The sequence below is a fragment of the Doryrhamphus excisus genome, linkage group LG10 (genome assembly GCF_037039965.1).
Source record: "Doryrhamphus excisus strain RoL-2023G ecotype Guam linkage group LG10, RoL_Dexc_Guam_v1.1, whole genome shotgun sequence".
NCBI classification, from domain to species: Eukaryota; Metazoa; Chordata; class Actinopteri; order Syngnathiformes; family Syngnathidae; genus Doryrhamphus; species Doryrhamphus excisus.
In genome coordinates this window covers 5,100,591-5,116,896 of record NC_136366.1, presented here as the reverse complement: position 1 = coordinate 5,116,896, position 16,306 = coordinate 5,100,591, and the positions used below count along the sequence as shown (strand labels likewise).

The 16,306-nt window shown below is 43.0% G+C and overlaps 1 protein-coding gene across 2 annotated transcripts in view; it reads left to right on the top strand.

Moving 5' to 3' along the window:
• Positions 1–16,306, top strand: part of LOC131106977 (leucine zipper putative tumor suppressor 2 homolog) — a 57,345-nt gene that overhangs the window by 36,760 nt on the left and 4,279 nt on the right. For both annotated transcript variants that reach the window (XM_058056582.2, XM_058056591.2), the window contains 6 exons: positions 8,934–9,551; positions 10,765–11,412; positions 11,479–11,601; positions 12,916–13,062; positions 13,140–13,634; positions 14,827–14,931. In XM_058056582.2, the coding sequence (XP_057912565.2) occupies positions 8,967–9,551; positions 10,765–11,412; positions 11,479–11,601; positions 12,916–13,062; positions 13,140–13,634; positions 14,827–14,931 (2,103 nt within the window). In that variant the 5' untranslated portion in view covers positions 8,934–8,966. The remainder of the gene's footprint in view (positions 1–8,933; positions 9,552–10,764; positions 11,413–11,478; positions 11,602–12,915; positions 13,063–13,139; positions 13,635–14,826; positions 14,932–16,306) is intronic.

The following is a 16,306-nucleotide window of genomic DNA, read 5'->3' as shown; positions in this document are numbered from 1 at the left end:
AGTCGCTGTCAACAGCTGGAAAAACTCATGGAAAAACACAACGTTTCCAAGGAGATTAGGAATTTAAGCAGTCTTCCCACTTTTAACATAGAACTTACTCTCCTCTGCCTTTCTCTTTCCACCTGCACCACCTTACTGGAAAGTGCATCGGTCCAAATGAGCGCTTGGTAAATCAGGACTGCCATTAAAACTGGAGCAAGTCAGTCAGTTGTTAACAATGAAATTAGTCATGTAGTGTTTTGATAAGCAGTTTGTGTGATTTCCAAGCTGAATATTACTTTAACCTTTTTTAAACTCAAGCAGATTTTATTCATTTTTCAACTTTTTCTTGGCTAGCCAAACACAAATACAAACACTGACTTTGTACACTTCCTTTTTTTATGATCAGATTGTTCTTAAAGGAACAGATGAATGACCCATTTAGACTTTTGGTTAGCAAGTAGATGATGTAATCGGTAGGGGCACAACAATTCCTACAGTATATCTGAATTGAGCTGTTCGATACGATGGTTTGGTTCGATAGATATGAATCAGACTATACTGCAACTCAGTCAGCTGACATCAAAGTCTCCTCTTGATTCGCTGTTGGTGGTGAAGGTGAAATCGCTACAGACGGAAGCAAGGTGTCTCAAGCAGCATGCAAAACTGCATTTTCATCTTTTATTAGCCCAATAAATCAGCAGCAAGATATACAATCATCCCTCGTTTATAGCGGTGAATTGGTTCCCGATAAATGAATTTCTGCAATATAGCACTCAATCCCTGTGATTGGCTGGCGACCAGTCCAGGGTGTACCCCGCCTCTCGCCCGAGGATGCAACCCCCGTGAGGTTAAGCGGTAGAAAATGAATAGCACTCAATATGGAATGGAATATTTTTTGCAGTTAGAACATAAAAACCTGCTTGTCTTTCTAAATGAGTTAACATTATTAGAGCCTTGTAGATATAAAATAGCACCCCTATAGTCACCTTCGCACTCTCATTCATCGTTTACATCATATTAATTCATTCACTCCAAAAGACATATTTCTACATATTTTATGTTTTTATGCGTTATTTGCACACAGAGGTGATGGTGCAACTCCACAAAAGAAAAGTGCCTGTTTGGTGTAGTTTTAAGCCAAAAAAACGGGCACAAGGTGGCAGAAGTGCATTTTATAAGAGCTCTGCATGCATCTTTTCTTTTCATTGAAGGGTAAATTTTGGACACTATGTCTGGGAGGAGGGCTGCACGGTGATCTAGTGGTTAGCGCGCAGCCCTCACAGCTAGGAGACCAGGGTTCAATCCCACCCTCGGCCATCTCTGTGTGGAGTTTGCATGTTCTCCCCGTGCATGCAGGGGTTTTCTCCGGGTACTCCGGTTTCCTCCCACATTCCAAAAACATGCTAGGTTAATTGGCGACTCCAAATTGTCCATAGGTATGAATGTGAGTGTGAATGGTTGTTTGTCTATATGTGCCCCGTGATTGGCTGATATCGATATTTTCTAGGCATTTATCATAGACTGTATATGGTATTTATTCAAGTGCAGACACGGCAAAGGTCTGATTTTAATCTAAACCTCCGATCGTTAGGTGGCAGCACTTACGTAGTCAATTAGGCAAGTACGTTGAACGAGATTCACAAGTGAAACGTCCAGTTCAACATGGCAGAATGCGAGCCCGTGCGGCGTACAAGGCTGAAGTGGGGACACATTTTGGATTTCTACACAAAGTAGGGTGTGCAGAAATTGACAAAAACCCATGCCGTTTGTAAAATGTGTCGTGCCCGAATAAAGTATTCGAGAAACACGACAAATCTGCAAATCCACTTTAGCGAGACACCATGAAGAGACACCATAAACAAGTGATTTAAATTTCAGTCATCTTATGGTAACAGGAATGTGGAAATCAACATGTACTATTTACTGTAATCTTTTCTCACGGTTCCGTCACACATGAACTACTGTACTTCTGTCCTTCAAAATGACCAATGACCTTGTCAAGTTCTCACAGAAGTATTTCTCCCATTATCTCCTTTCTACCCGTGCATGAACAATGTGGGCCTCTGCTTCCATGGCAACCTTGCAAACACAGGGGAGATAAGTACAGAAGCAGCAACAAGTTGGGAGGGCTAAAAAAAAAAGTGTGTCTGTTGCCAATTACTACCGGTAAAGTCTCTTTAGAGACTTTATTCCTCTGTTTCAACGCACAGAGGCTGCTTAATCAAGACCTAGCAAAGCCTCACCGCTTGGACGCTTGATCTCTCACAGCTTTTGTTCAAAGTTGCAATCAAGCATGTTCCTTTGCCAAAGTGGACAAAAAGAGCTTTGGCACCCATAGCGGTGTTTTTTTGCAATTCCAAACTCGGCTCGGAGCGAGAGGCCATGTGTGTGGGGGGGGGGTGACAGTGAACAGCCTCTCAGACAAGACAGTCACTCTGTTGGAATAACGGAACAATATAAGCTCGAGTCCTGTGGCGTTACTTGAAAAGACTACGCTTGTTGATGGCGGCTTCATTGCGAGTACGCGACGGCAAACAAATGCAAGTGTGATGAGGTGGGGAGTGATTGGCTCGCTAAGGTATTTTCTGACGGGCCTTTTGCCGGCAATAGTGGATCTTTTCTTTTGTTTGTGTGATTCACCCACTAGCCTGTTGACTTGTTCTCACGATTGATGGCCACCACCCAGGCTGTAAAAAGTGGACTGTTTCCTCCCAGTCCAATACCCAACTCAACTTCTTGCTGCGTTTTTTTCAGTATCATCCTTAATTACTCTGTCTACCCGAAGTGCTCCTATCAAAGACAAAACATTATTCACATTCCAAGAATGCTTCTTAATATGGCTCCCATTCACCGTTATTCATATGGGGCCATCTTTGATCTGACAATATTAAACTTTCCACCTGTCGCTCTCCTCTGCATGCTGGTTTTGCCCACAGTTGGTCATGCCACCAGAAGCAGATTGAAAATCCCACTAGTCTGGACGAGCATGAAGCGCTGTGTTTGGGAGCTTTCTTTTATTGCACGGAATTAATCACCGCTCCAGCAACTGACAAACGCAAGAGGTATCTTTTAAAAGATGAATCGATTTTTGGCACGGTACAAGCTAATCTGGCTGGTGTTGTCCCAGTGCTGGGGTGTACATCATCGCAGCGTGACACCGTGTGACCCCGCCAATGAATACACAAAGAGGGGGTGCTACACAGTACACAAAGGACAACAATGGAGGAGAGCCGGCATTTTGGCATGGCTGTTTATCATAAGACCATTCAAATGTTGGATAACACATTTGTTATTTTGCTACCCTAAATACAAAGTATGTGCCAGGGCTGCAGCTATCAAATATTTTAGTAATTGGAGTAATCTGTAAAAAAACTATTTTTGCTTGTGAAAAGAGGAAAAAAATTATTCACTATATAAAAAAAAAAAAACATTTGGCAAGTAATGAAGGAGCAATTGGTTGAATATTTCGATAATCAAGTGTTTTATGTCTTAAGTGGACATAGTACATAGTGTAGGTGGTGGTTATGTTTAGGGTCTTAAATGGACATAGTACATAGTGTAGGTGGTGGTTATGTTTATATACTATATGTCTGAAATGGACATAGTACATAGTGTAGGTGGGGGTTATGTTTATATACTATATGTCTTAAATGGACATAGTACATAGTGTAGGTGGGGGTTATGTTTATATACTATATGTCTGAAATGGACATAGTACATAGTGTAGGTGGGGGTTATGTTTATATACTATATGTCTTAAATGGACATAGTACATAGTGTAGGTGGGGGTTATGTTTATATACTATATGTCTTGAATGGACATAGTACATAGTGTAGGTGGGGGTTATGTTTATATACTATATGTCTTAAATGGACATAGTACATAGTGTAGGTGGGGGTTATGTTTATATACTATATGTCTTAAATGGACATAGTACATAGTGTAGGTGGGGGTTATTTTTAGGGCTGTTTATATACTATATGTCTTAAATGGACATAGTACATAGTGTAGGTGGTGGTTGTGTTTATATACTATATATACTATATGTCTTAAATGGACATAGTACATAGTGTAGGTGGTGGTTGTGTTTATATACTATATATACTATATGTCTTAAATAAACATAGTACATAGTGTAGGTGGTGGTTATGTTTAGGGCTATATATATATACTATATGACTTAAATGGACATAGTACATAGTGTAGGTGGTGGTTATGTTTAGGGCTATATATATATACTATATGACTTAAATGGACATAGTACATAGTGTAGGTGGTGGTTATGTTTAGGGCTATATATATATATATTCTGTATGCAATCTGACTGCACATAGAAGAAAGAGTTGTTGAGAGAGAAAACACGGCGCCCTCGCGTCCGGCTTCTGACCTCCACGGCACCAGCCGTGCTTCTGACAAAGTGTGTCCGACAATGAGTGCTCCTCCTCTGCGAGGTGAGGTTGGAGGCCTACATGTCCGTCTTCTCCTGAGCTCCGTGTGGCCTACACCCAGTGTAGTTCACAGTAGCCAGCAAGTAGTGGATAGAATAAATTAAAAAAAAACATTTTGACAGGAAGCACAAATCCAAGGAAATTCAGCTGGAAGAGGTGCAGATTCTGGAAGATCTAGAACGTTTTTTTTCTCATGTCGCGATTTATCTGATTCATATATGGCTAAATAAAAAAAAAAAGTCTTACCATCTGTGCCTTTGTATCAGAAAGTAGCTTTCTTCGCAATGGATTCCCACCATAAGGCGTCTGCGTTCTCTCCAAGAATTCACCAAACAGGATTAGTCATTAGTGCCTCTGTGGAGTTTCTCTTCAGACAACCAGGTACTGGAATTCCTTTCAACCTCATCCTCCGTCCCTTGCTCCATCATGACCCCAACCTAGCCCACCTTTGTCTCCAGGTCCCTGAAACCTTCATCTTTTTCTTCCGCCGTCCCCGCAGAGCCCCCGGAACAAACCCCAGCTTTGAGGTTGCATGTGATTGCGAGAGGTAGTGTGTCACGGCGGAATAATGTGCTTCCCTTCTTGGGGGGAATAAGCTGGCGGACAGTTTTATAAAAATGGGATTATTTCCCCCCGTCTCCCTAGAGTGCTACCTGGGAAGCTCTTTACTCTCTGTCGCCATCCTGGGCCGGTTGGTGAAGTCAGAACTCCGAGGGGGTTGAACTCTCATCACACTTTCACTCCCTGTCTAAGCCAGCCTCGGCGCCATTCAGCATCATTTAATCGTTTTAGAGTGTGAGCATGCGGTGTTAAGTGCCCCCGGGTTGACCCCCGTCGCTGACTGCGACAGTGTTGGAGTTTATTTTGGAACATCGAATCAAATGTTTTGCAGAGAGAGAGAGAGAGAAACATCCTATGAAAAACCATCAGGAACGTTTGAGGCTCTTGAGATTTGTTTTTCTATTTTTAGAATCAATGACAATGTTGTTTTTCCTTTCTGTTTTGTTGTGCTGATAGCAGAGGAAATGTAACGGGGGGGGGGTGTTGACTCTCAGAGTATCAAGAAGACTTTAATCACTTGGACCAGTGAGCAACATCAGAGGGAGTAGTTAGCTTTTGAGATTTATCACCCGAGTGGTCGGAACAAAAGCAGACCCTTGGAGGTCATAGTGGTGGGAGGGGTCACAGGGGGGAGTCACACTTGACGTCCTCAAGGGATTGTTAATTCTGTTATCCCTGCCCGAGACTCCTCGTCGGGGGCCGGGAGAGACTAGGAACGAAATAGTGGTTGGGATAAAGAGTATCAGGAGGTCGTGAGGCGGGATTGTTTTGGCTCTGGGAAGTGATCACATCACAAACACGTCCTTAATCGTTGTGGATCACGTGCCGTCACGAAACTTGCCTCCTCTTCTCCTCCCAAACATGAAAGAAAATGAAAGACGCAGTTGGTTGATCATCGATGAATAATAGCTGGATAGCGTGACTTCCATGCAGTCGCCCACCTTCCTCTTATTATAGTCCATGTTGGCTTCAATTGGAAAACAACAAAGGAACGTTTTTTTTTCAATGTCTGCATCCAGTGCATAGAGAGTTCAAGATGTAAATAGCGGGTGAAGTTTGACTCTTCCAACTCTCTGGAAGGCACAGCTCGGGGAAGAGTGAAAAATGCACTTTAAAAATGCGATGAATCTCGCCAAATGTGTGAGGCTTGAAGAGCTAAAACACGTGTTTGTTGGGCTTTTGGATGAATACATTGGAAACTGAACTGGTCATGTATACAGTAGATGTGTCACGATTAGACACAGGCTACTTCCTGGTCTCAATGTACATTCATTCATTCATTTTCTACCGCTTATCCTCAGGAGGGTCACGGGGGGTGCTGGAGCCTATCCCAGCTGTCTTTGGGCGAGAGGCGGAGTACACCCTGGACTGGTCGCCAGCCAATCACAGGGCACATATAGACAAACAACCATTCACACTCACATTCATACCTATGGACAATTTGGAGTGGCTAATTAACCTAGCATGTTTTTGGAATGTGGGAGGAAACCGGAGTACCCGGTGAAAACCCACGCATGCACAGGGAGAACATGCAAAAACTCCACACAGAGTTGGCTGAGGGTGGGATTGAACTCGGGTCGCCTAGCTGTGAGGTCTGCGCGCTAACCACTCGACCGCCGTGCAGCCCGTCTCAATGTAAACCATGGCATAAAACAGTCATTCATTCATTCATTTTCTACCGCTTTTTCTGTCTTCGGGCGAGAGGCGGGGTACACCCTGGACTGGTCGCCAGCCAATCACAGAGCACATATAGACAAACAACCATTCACACTCACATTCATACCTATGGACAATTTGGAGTCGCCAATTAACCTAGCATGTTTTTGGAATGTGGGACGAAACCGGAGTACCGCTTCCTTCTCCGTCCTATGTGTAGGTGATGGAAGCGATTATTCGAAATGTGGAAAAATGTGTCTTAAAAGTAGGAGTTCAATTCCACCCTCGGCCATCTCTGTGTGGAGTTTGCATGTTCTCCTCATGCATGCGTGGGTTTTCACCGGGTACTCTCCTGTTTTACTTTTCTCGCATTTTTGTTTACACACTTTGCATAGCTGTCACTGTCAGCTAGCTAGTTAGCAAACCGAGCGTTTTTTTCAATCCATATGAGAAAAAGCACCCCTCTTTGGCAGGAATGATATACTGTATGGTGAACTTGTACGTATCACCTGACGGATGATGCTCCATGATTCCATGATGGTGTTGGTCCTGGCAGACTGCATGCACTTATATCTGCTGTGGATTATTCCCTTCGGCCAGACGGATTTAGGCTTTGGCACGACAGACTGAGGATGTGTCCCACCACCCCCCACCGTTTCTCTCTGTTCACCCGGTCAGCCATCACTGATGTGCAAACAGAAGGACTTTAATCTGCTGCCACACTTGCAATGGAAATCTCATCCAAGTTAGCATCGTTTTATGGCCATATTTGATTGGTGCGTGAACATTATGATCGATGATGAGATTTCAGATGCCCGGCTGACCAGGTTCACGTGGGGATATTGTGGAAAATCATACAGCAGCTGGAGATGATTGTGACTCATTCGCTTGCCCTGTTTGTGTCGCCACTAAAACCCAGACTTTTTTTCTACTTCCTCATTAATAAAATTGGCAATTAGCAGCACAGAGTTAGCGTGTAATGGAAGCAGCCCTTTGCCAAATGCATGTAGCGGTAGAGCTTCAATCTGTTCAGAAATTGGTAACTTTGTTCCAAGGATTGGATTATATTCAAACAAAAATCATACTTCTCTACAAGAGAGGAGAAATATGATCTCAGGGAAGAACTACATTTGAAACACTTATATACTAGGACTACGTTAAAAAGCCATAGCATTGCAGTATGTGGAATCGAACTATGGAATGGATTGAGTACGGACCTCAAACAATGCACAACGATGAGCCAATTCAAGAAACAATACAAGCAGTTGATGTTTGCTAAATACAAGGATGAAGAGTCTTGAACCAGTCATGATGTGCTATATATATCACTATATTGACACGCACTATGGTACCCATTATGTCATTGGATGGTCATATCACCTCGTACTTTGGTACATCACAAAAAAATAAAATTTAAAAATTTAAAAATTTAAAAATTTAAAAATTTAAAAATTTAAAAATTTTAAAAATTTTTAAATTTTTAAATTTTAAAATTTTAAAATTTTTAAATTTTTAAATTTTTAAATTTTTAAATTATCATTTAAAAATTTTAAAAAATTACATTTTTAAATATAGAAATAGAATAAAATAAAGTTTATTTTTTTTATTATGTTAAAAAACTTAAATTATATTAGGAAAGCAGGAAGTGAACAAATGTAACAGTTACTGATTGTAAAAGTACCAGATGGAGGGGTAGGATTTAATAAGCTTTGCTTCTTCCTACTCCTTTTGGACATGTGGAACTGTGAACTGATTATGTGATGCATTCAATTGTAATCTGATGATTGTTCAAATGAAATAAAAACCATTACCATTACCATAGTTGGCTGTGTCCGTCAAGCAACGTCAAAACATTTCCATCAAATTTTCTTGGATGATTGTACCTTAGATTATTAGCGTATTAGAGTATTGAAGTGGTTAGTAGTAGTAGTTCTGAACTAAAAGAGATATCACAACAGTAAAATGTAGCCATAAATTAGCCACACAGCTGCATAAGATGCTGTATTAGCTTATAATTGCAGTAATTGGAATAATTTAGGATTACCTCTGCCAAGGCCAAACAGTAAAATGGACGAGTGTTGTTTGCGCTTTCCTCCCCTATTCCAAAAACATGTTAGCTTCATTGGCCACTCCAAATTGTCCATAGGCATGAAGAATATGGATTATTATGGATTAAGAATATGGTGGTTTTGCATTAGAGTTGACATGATTGAATAGCAAATATTCTGTGTATGACATTGGATGACGGGTACGTTTAATATGTTTTCTGTTCTGTCTTCATACAGATTGCGTGGTGTGGCTAACGCCATCGGAGTGCCATGGCTCTCGTTCAGGCTCTTCCTGTCACTGACCACCCTAATCCCGGTCTCGACGCCGAGCAGTGCCAGCCGCCATTATCTCACTCCCCCCCAGCGTCTTGCAGCACCACCACAACTATGGGTTCCGTAAGCAGTCTCATATCGGGCCGCACGTACCAAGAGAGACACTGCCGAGCGGCCAGCGAATTCACGGCGAAGGTTCGGCGCTCCACACCGGCTACCAGCTGCTTCCGGCTCCAGGATAATACGCTACGCAGCGGCAGCTCCTTGGAGCAACTTCTGGTCGTCGGCAACCAGGCACAGATTCTACCTCCGCCACTGCCCACCAAGAAGCAGCCTCGGCCGGGAAACTCTACGGCGGCTGCTGGCAGCTTAACAACTTCTGGGGCTACAAGCGGAGGAGGGAATAAGAGCCCAGGGTGTTCGAGCAGCGAGGTGCTGGTTGGAGACTGGAACGACAACCTGGTCGTGGCTGCTGTAAGCCCCTGCAGCGACTCAGAGGACCAAAGGGACAACAGGACTTTGAATGGGAACATTGGAGGACCTCCGCCAAAACTTATTCCAGTTTCTGGACAGTTAGAGAAGGCAAGTCCAGTGAATGATGCTTTAGTTTTACTTTCAAAAAGCTTTAGGGCAATGAACGTTATTTCTTTACACACTGGGGTATGTAATTCATAAATTACACGTAAATGAAAATCGCAGTCATTGTCACTTTGGTCGTGGTCTGAATATTTACGCAAAAACTGAGAAATAACCTAGAAATATTCACGCGCAACAGTAGCCACGTATACATGGACCCAAATATTCAAATTCCATTCAGGTTATTCAGAAAGAATAACACCTCATTCCGAGAAGAGCCAATCTGAATGAATATATAATCGGATTCACAGGGGTGGAATATGTATAGATACTAGTAGTTCCCAAAGTTTTTTTTTACATCGCACCCCTTTTGCGCACCAATATGTCAATATATAGAGGCGGGCAGAATAATCAAGTTTATTTTTGTTCATCATGTGGGTAACTGGGCTGCATGGCAGTCGAGTGGTTAGCACGCAAACCTCACAGCTAGGAGACCAGGGTTCAATTCCACCCTCGTTTGCATGTTCTCCCCGTGCATGCGTAGGTTTTCTCCGGGTACTCCGGTTTCCTCCCACATTCCAAAAACATGTTAGTTTAATTAGCCACTCCAAATTGTCCATAGGTATGAATGTGAGTGTGAATGGTTGTTTGTCTATATGTGCCCTGTGATTGGCTGGCCACCAGTCCAGGGTGTACCCCGCCTCTCGCCCTGAAGACAGCTGGGATAGGCTCCAGCACCCCCTGCAACCCTCGTGAGGATAAGCAAAAGAAAATGAATGAATTCTCCTCCTATTTTGTGTGGAAGTGGTAACTTTTTGGCTTCTTATTTTGTCTTTTTCGTGAGGAAAAAGCGGTAGAAAATGAATGAATGAATGAATTAACCTAGCATGTTTTTGGAATGTGGGAGGAAACCGGAGTACCTGGAGAAAACCCACGCATGCACGGGCAGAACATGCAAACTCCACACAGAGATGGCCGAGGGTGGAATTGAACCCTGGGCTCTTAGCTGTGAGGTCTGCGCGCTAATCACTAGACCGCCGTGCCGCCTGCTATTATTTTTTTATAAAAATTTTTTTTTACATATTTGTGAACTAAATGAAAATGTTTAAAGCGAAAATGGCTCTATGAAATAAAATACAAATAAAAGGTATTCAGAAGATGCATTCAAAGACGTTGTGATGTGTAGTCTTCTGCATTAAAGCTTATTTTCTTCTTTCAGAACATGGAGAAAGTGCTGATTCGTCCAACAGCGTTCAAACCCGTCGTTCCCAAAAACCGGCACTCGGTGCATTACCTGTCTCCACGGCCAGGGGGTAGCAGCCTGTCAGAAAGCCAAGGCAGCCTCAACCTCCTCCTGCCTCTCTCGGCATCGTCCGGTGTCGCCAACATGGCCGGCGGAAGCAGCTCGGGTTCTGAAGAGAAGCGCGACTCCTACTGCGGGGGCCGCAACGCTCGGAGCAGCCAGTCCTGCTCCATGTCGGACTCTGGGAGGAACTCTCTCTCCAGCCTCCCCACTCACAGCAGCACAGGCTACAGTCTGGCCCCCAGCGAGGGCTCCAGTTCTGGGTCAGGCTCCGGGGGTCAGCTGGAGCCAGGCCAGGTCCTGGTCAGAAACATTTCAGGCGGAACGGCGGGCCACGGTCACTCGGACAGCGGACGCTCTTCGTCCAGTAAGAGCACCGGTTCCGGGTCGCTCAGTGGGCGTGGGCAGCCCCTGTCGGACAGCGGCTCATGCGGTCACTCATCGCCTCCTGTGGAGGGCTACGAGGTGGTGGTGAGGGACCTGGAAGAGAAGCTGCGGGAGCGCGACATGGAGCTTCAACATCTGAGGGAAAATCTGGATGAGAATGAAGCTGCCATCTGCCAGGTGAGACCCGAAGACGGCCAACCAAAATGCGGGAAGAAGAAAACCACCTCCATGTTTTGTTCTAAGGTCTACGAGGAGAAGCAGCGTCGCTGTGAGAGAGAGATGGAGGAGCTGAGACAGAACTGTGCCACCAAGATGAAGCAGGCCTCTCAGAAGGCCCAGAGGGCTCAGCAGGTCCTCCAGTTACAGGTACTCTATTTGCTCTCAGCCCACACTTTCCATGTATGTATGGCCCCGCATGGTGCATTGTTTTCGGGCACATGCCCCAAGCAGCCGGGGTATTGCCATGGAAGTCTCTTCTTCCAAACGCCGCTGTGCTAGCGCTTCAGGTAGCCGATAAGGGTTTTTGTGTGCTCAATGTTTTTTTTTTCCTATGAGCATGCAAAATGTCTTCCTTGAAAAGTGAATGTTTGGAGTTACGACAGGTCATGAACACCACACGCAGGAGAAAAGGAGCACTTCATTTGGTCACCTAGACACTATGTGTAATCTCGCCTCGTATTGTTGGTTTTCTGAGCTATTTTTAGTGGTATTGGATTTACCATTATGACATCATAATTCCCTCACATCAGCCCGATAATTGCTGTGTCCCCTTAATTCAAAGGTCAAAGGTCACACTTGTTTTGATCACATTCACATTTTTGGAACTTCACTTCTGCATACTTGTGGATTTTGGTTTAAAAAAAATTATATATATATATATATATATATATATATACATTTTTTTGCTGCACAAAAACATTTCATTCACCATAACAATTTATAAATACGCAATAAAAAACAGTGTTTAAAGTATTTTAATATATATGTATATTATGTATATGTATGTATGTGTGTGTGTGTATATATATATACATATATATATATATATATATATATATATATATGTGTGTGTGTGTGTGTGTGTGTGTGTGTATATACTAGATATATATATATGTGTGTGTGTATGTATTGTCCTTTCCAGTTTACATGTAATTGATATTTAAAGAAGAATAACAACGAAAAAAAATTAGATGCATCTCGCCGGTTGTTGTGATATTCGGGGGTCAGTGAAAGCATCTTGCAATCTGTCTAGAAGTGTTGCTATTACGAACGGACGAGAGACGTGTTTGTTTTAGAGTTGATATCCATAAATGGTGTTGGTATTGTACTGCTGTTGATGTGTTCGGCTCAGAATAAAGTTATAAAGAGGCAACATATTCTGTGTGACTCTAGGGACTCAAAATTCCCTCCAAAAAGTGCAGTCTTACTTTCAGTGGCTTCATATTTATTTGATGTTAGGACACAAAAGCTCCATATATTATATATTGCGAATATAGCCAGGATCAATATGCAAACAATTCTCCATAGTTTATAGTTGATAAACAATATGAAATTGGTCCATGTTGCGTACGGTCCACTCTATGGACTATGTATTCCAGATTGCACATCTTGGAGCACATCAGTTTTTGCATAGCAAATCCAATGTGACATATTGAGATTTTTTGCTTATTGCTTCATCAGGTCTTTCAACTACAACAAGAGAAAAAGAAGCTCCAGGAGGACTTCTCCTCTCTGCTGCACGACAGGGAAACCCTGGAGAGGAGGTGTGCCAGCATCCAGCGGGAGCAGACCCAACTGGGTCCACGGCTGGAGGAGACCAAGTGGGAGGTGGGGCCAGAAATGTAAAAGAGAAAAAAGATGCAGGCTATGTTGTGGTTGTGTTCTTATGTGTATGGTGTGTTTAGGTATGTCAGAAATCGGGAGAGATCTCCCTCCTCAAGCAGCAGCTGAAGGAGATCCAGTCAGAACTCAGCCAGAAGGCCGGCGACATTGTGGTGTTGAGGGCTCAGCTGAGAGAAGCTCGATCGGAGCTGCAGGCCAGCCAGGCTCGCTCTCAGGAGGCCCAGGCGGCCCTGCGGACACGATCTCTAGAGTTGGAGGTCTGCGAGAACGAACTCCAGAGGAGGAAGAGCGAGGCAGAGCTGCTTCGGGAGAAAGTGTCGCGCCTGGAGGAGGAGCTGGTGCGCCTACGGGACCCTCTGGCAAGTCATGGCGGGGGCATGAAGGGTCAGTGTGTGAACCTGGCCTTCCAGCCGGGCAGAGGACTGCAAGGGCGGGGCGGACCAAGCCCTTCTGTGTTCCGTGACGTGGAGGACGCTCATCTGCTTTGGGGAGGAGAGAGCGATGAAGCCAAGGCGCAGAGGCAGAATGCAGAAACCATGCTGGGACTCAGACAACAGGTACATACTTATTTTTCCTTCCATGTAGTCTGCACAAAATAAGATGAAAAATAAATAAACAAATCAATAATAAAGAAAATCAATCAATCAGTAATAAATAGATATAATAATAATAATAATAATAAAACAGCAAATAATAAAAACTTAAGAAACCACATATAGTTGGTGGGTAGACAAATTATTTTTTTCAGATTAAAATGAACAAAGCATTATTAGAGCCCTGTAGACATGACAAAACACGACTATAGTCACATTTATACTTTTTTTTATTTACAACATGTTGCGCAACTGCAGGGTCTTGAGACACATGCTAACTCGCAAACTAGAGAGCTAGCGACCTAAACGGTAGCCTTCAAGTTATTTCCTTTAAACTTAAATAGCCAAAAACTTACCACTTCCACACAGATAGGGAGGATAACTATTAACAGTTATTTAACCTTTAACATGAACATTAATCAAACGTAATAATTAGGCGGGGAGGCGGCACGGCGGTCTAGTGGTTAGCGCGCAGACCTCACAGCTAGGAGACCAGGGTTCAATTCCACCGTCGGCCATCTCTGTGTGGAGTTTGCATGTTCTCCCCGTGCATGCGTGGGTTTTCTCCGGGTACTCCGGTTTCCTCCCACATTCCAAAAACATGCTAGGTTAATTGGCCACTCCAAATTATCCATAGGTATGAATGTGAGTGTGAATGGTTGTTTGTCTATATGTGCCCTGTGACCAGTCCAGGGTGTACCGTGCCTCTCGCCCGAAGACAGCTGGGATAGGCTCCAGCACCCCCACGACCCTCGTGAGGAAAAAGCGGTAGAAAATGAATTAATGAATGAATCAAGGCGGGGGCCTCAAACTAGTGTCCTGTGGGCCACATTTGGCCCACGGGCCGCGTGTTTAAGACCACTGCCCTATCTAGATAGCGAGTTAGCTTCCACCAGTGACAGCTTGGCAAAGAGTGTAAACAAAAGATGCAAGGAGGTTCAAAGAGCAATAGGTGTGATGAGGGAGGGATCAAAGACGCTTCCATGATTAGTGTAGTCTGTGTCAAGCTGTCAAACTGAAGCCATTGAGGTTTTCCAGACCAGTGTTGATTCACACGCTGATGTGTTTCTGTGATCGGCTTTGGAAGACGTTCATCGGCATACGCTGATCACATGTTTTTTTTAATGGAACGTGTCATCTTTGTGTGTTTCTTCAGGTGGACAGGATGAAGGCTGAGCTCATTTATGAGAGGAGGACAAGCGAGGAGCAGATGTCTCGATTTGAAGATGAAAGGAGGGTGTGGCAGGAGGAGAAAGAAAAGGTAACATTGTTTTCATATCGTTCCTCTGTGTTTACATGTTTTAGTTGGGAGCATAGGAAACCTGTTTAAAACCTTCTAAATATGGTTTTTAACATTACTAGAGCCCTCTAGACATGAAATAACAGCCCTATAGTCAACTTTCCACTCCTATTACCCAATACAGTAAACATAATAAGACATATTATAGACTCACTCACAGGTTAGCATTGTTCTTTTTTTATTTCCTGTTCTGTCCTGTGGTTGGCCTTGTGCGACTTATACTCCGTGCGACTTATGTATGTTTTTTTCTACCTAATTATGCATTTTTGGCCTTGTGCGACTTATACTCCGTGTGACTTATGTATGTTTTTTTCTACCTAATTATGCATTTTTGGCCTTGTGCGACTTATACTTCAGTGCGACTTATGTATGTTTTTTTCTACCTAATTATGCATTTTTGGCCTTGTGCGACTGTTCTGTCCTGTGGTTGGCCTTGTGCGACTTATACTCCGTGCGACTTATGTATGTTTTTTTCTACCTAATTATGCATTTTTGGCCTTGTGCGACTTATACTCCGTGTGACTTATGTATGTTTTTTTCTACCTAATTATGCATTTTTGTCCTTGTGTGACTTACATTCCAGTGCGACTTATGTATGTTTTTTTCTGTTTTTTTCTACCTAATTATGCATTTTTGGCCTTGTGCGACTTATACTCCAGTGCGACTTATGTATGTTTTTTTTCTACCTAATTATGCATTTTTGGCCCGGTACGACTTATGTATGTTTTTTTCTACCTAATTATGCATTTTTGGCCCAGTGTGACTTATGTATGTTTTTTTCTACCTAATTATGCATTTTTGGCCTTGTGCGACTTATGTATGTTTTTTTCTACCTGATTATGCATTTTTGGCCTTGTGTAACTTACACTCCATGCGACTTATGTATGTTTTTTTCTACCTAATTATGCATTTTTGGCCCGGTGCGACTTATGTATGTTTTTTTCTACCTAATTATGCATTTTTGGCCTTGTGCGATTTATACTCCAGTGCAACTTATGTATGTTTTTTTCTACCTAATTATGCATTTTTGGCCTTGTGCGACTTATGTATGTTTTTTTCTACCTGATTATGCATTTTTGGCCTTGTGTGACTTACACTCCATGCGACTTATGTATGTTTTTTTCTACCTAATTATGCATTTTTGGCCCGGTGTGACTTATGTATGTTTTTTTTCTACCTAATTATGCATTTTTGGCCTTGTGTGACTTATACTCCAGTGCGACTTATGTATGTTTTTTTCTACCTAATTATGCATTTTTGGCCCGGTACGACTTATGTATGTTTTTTTTCTACCTAATTATGCATTTTTGGCCTTGTGCGATTTATACTCCAGTGC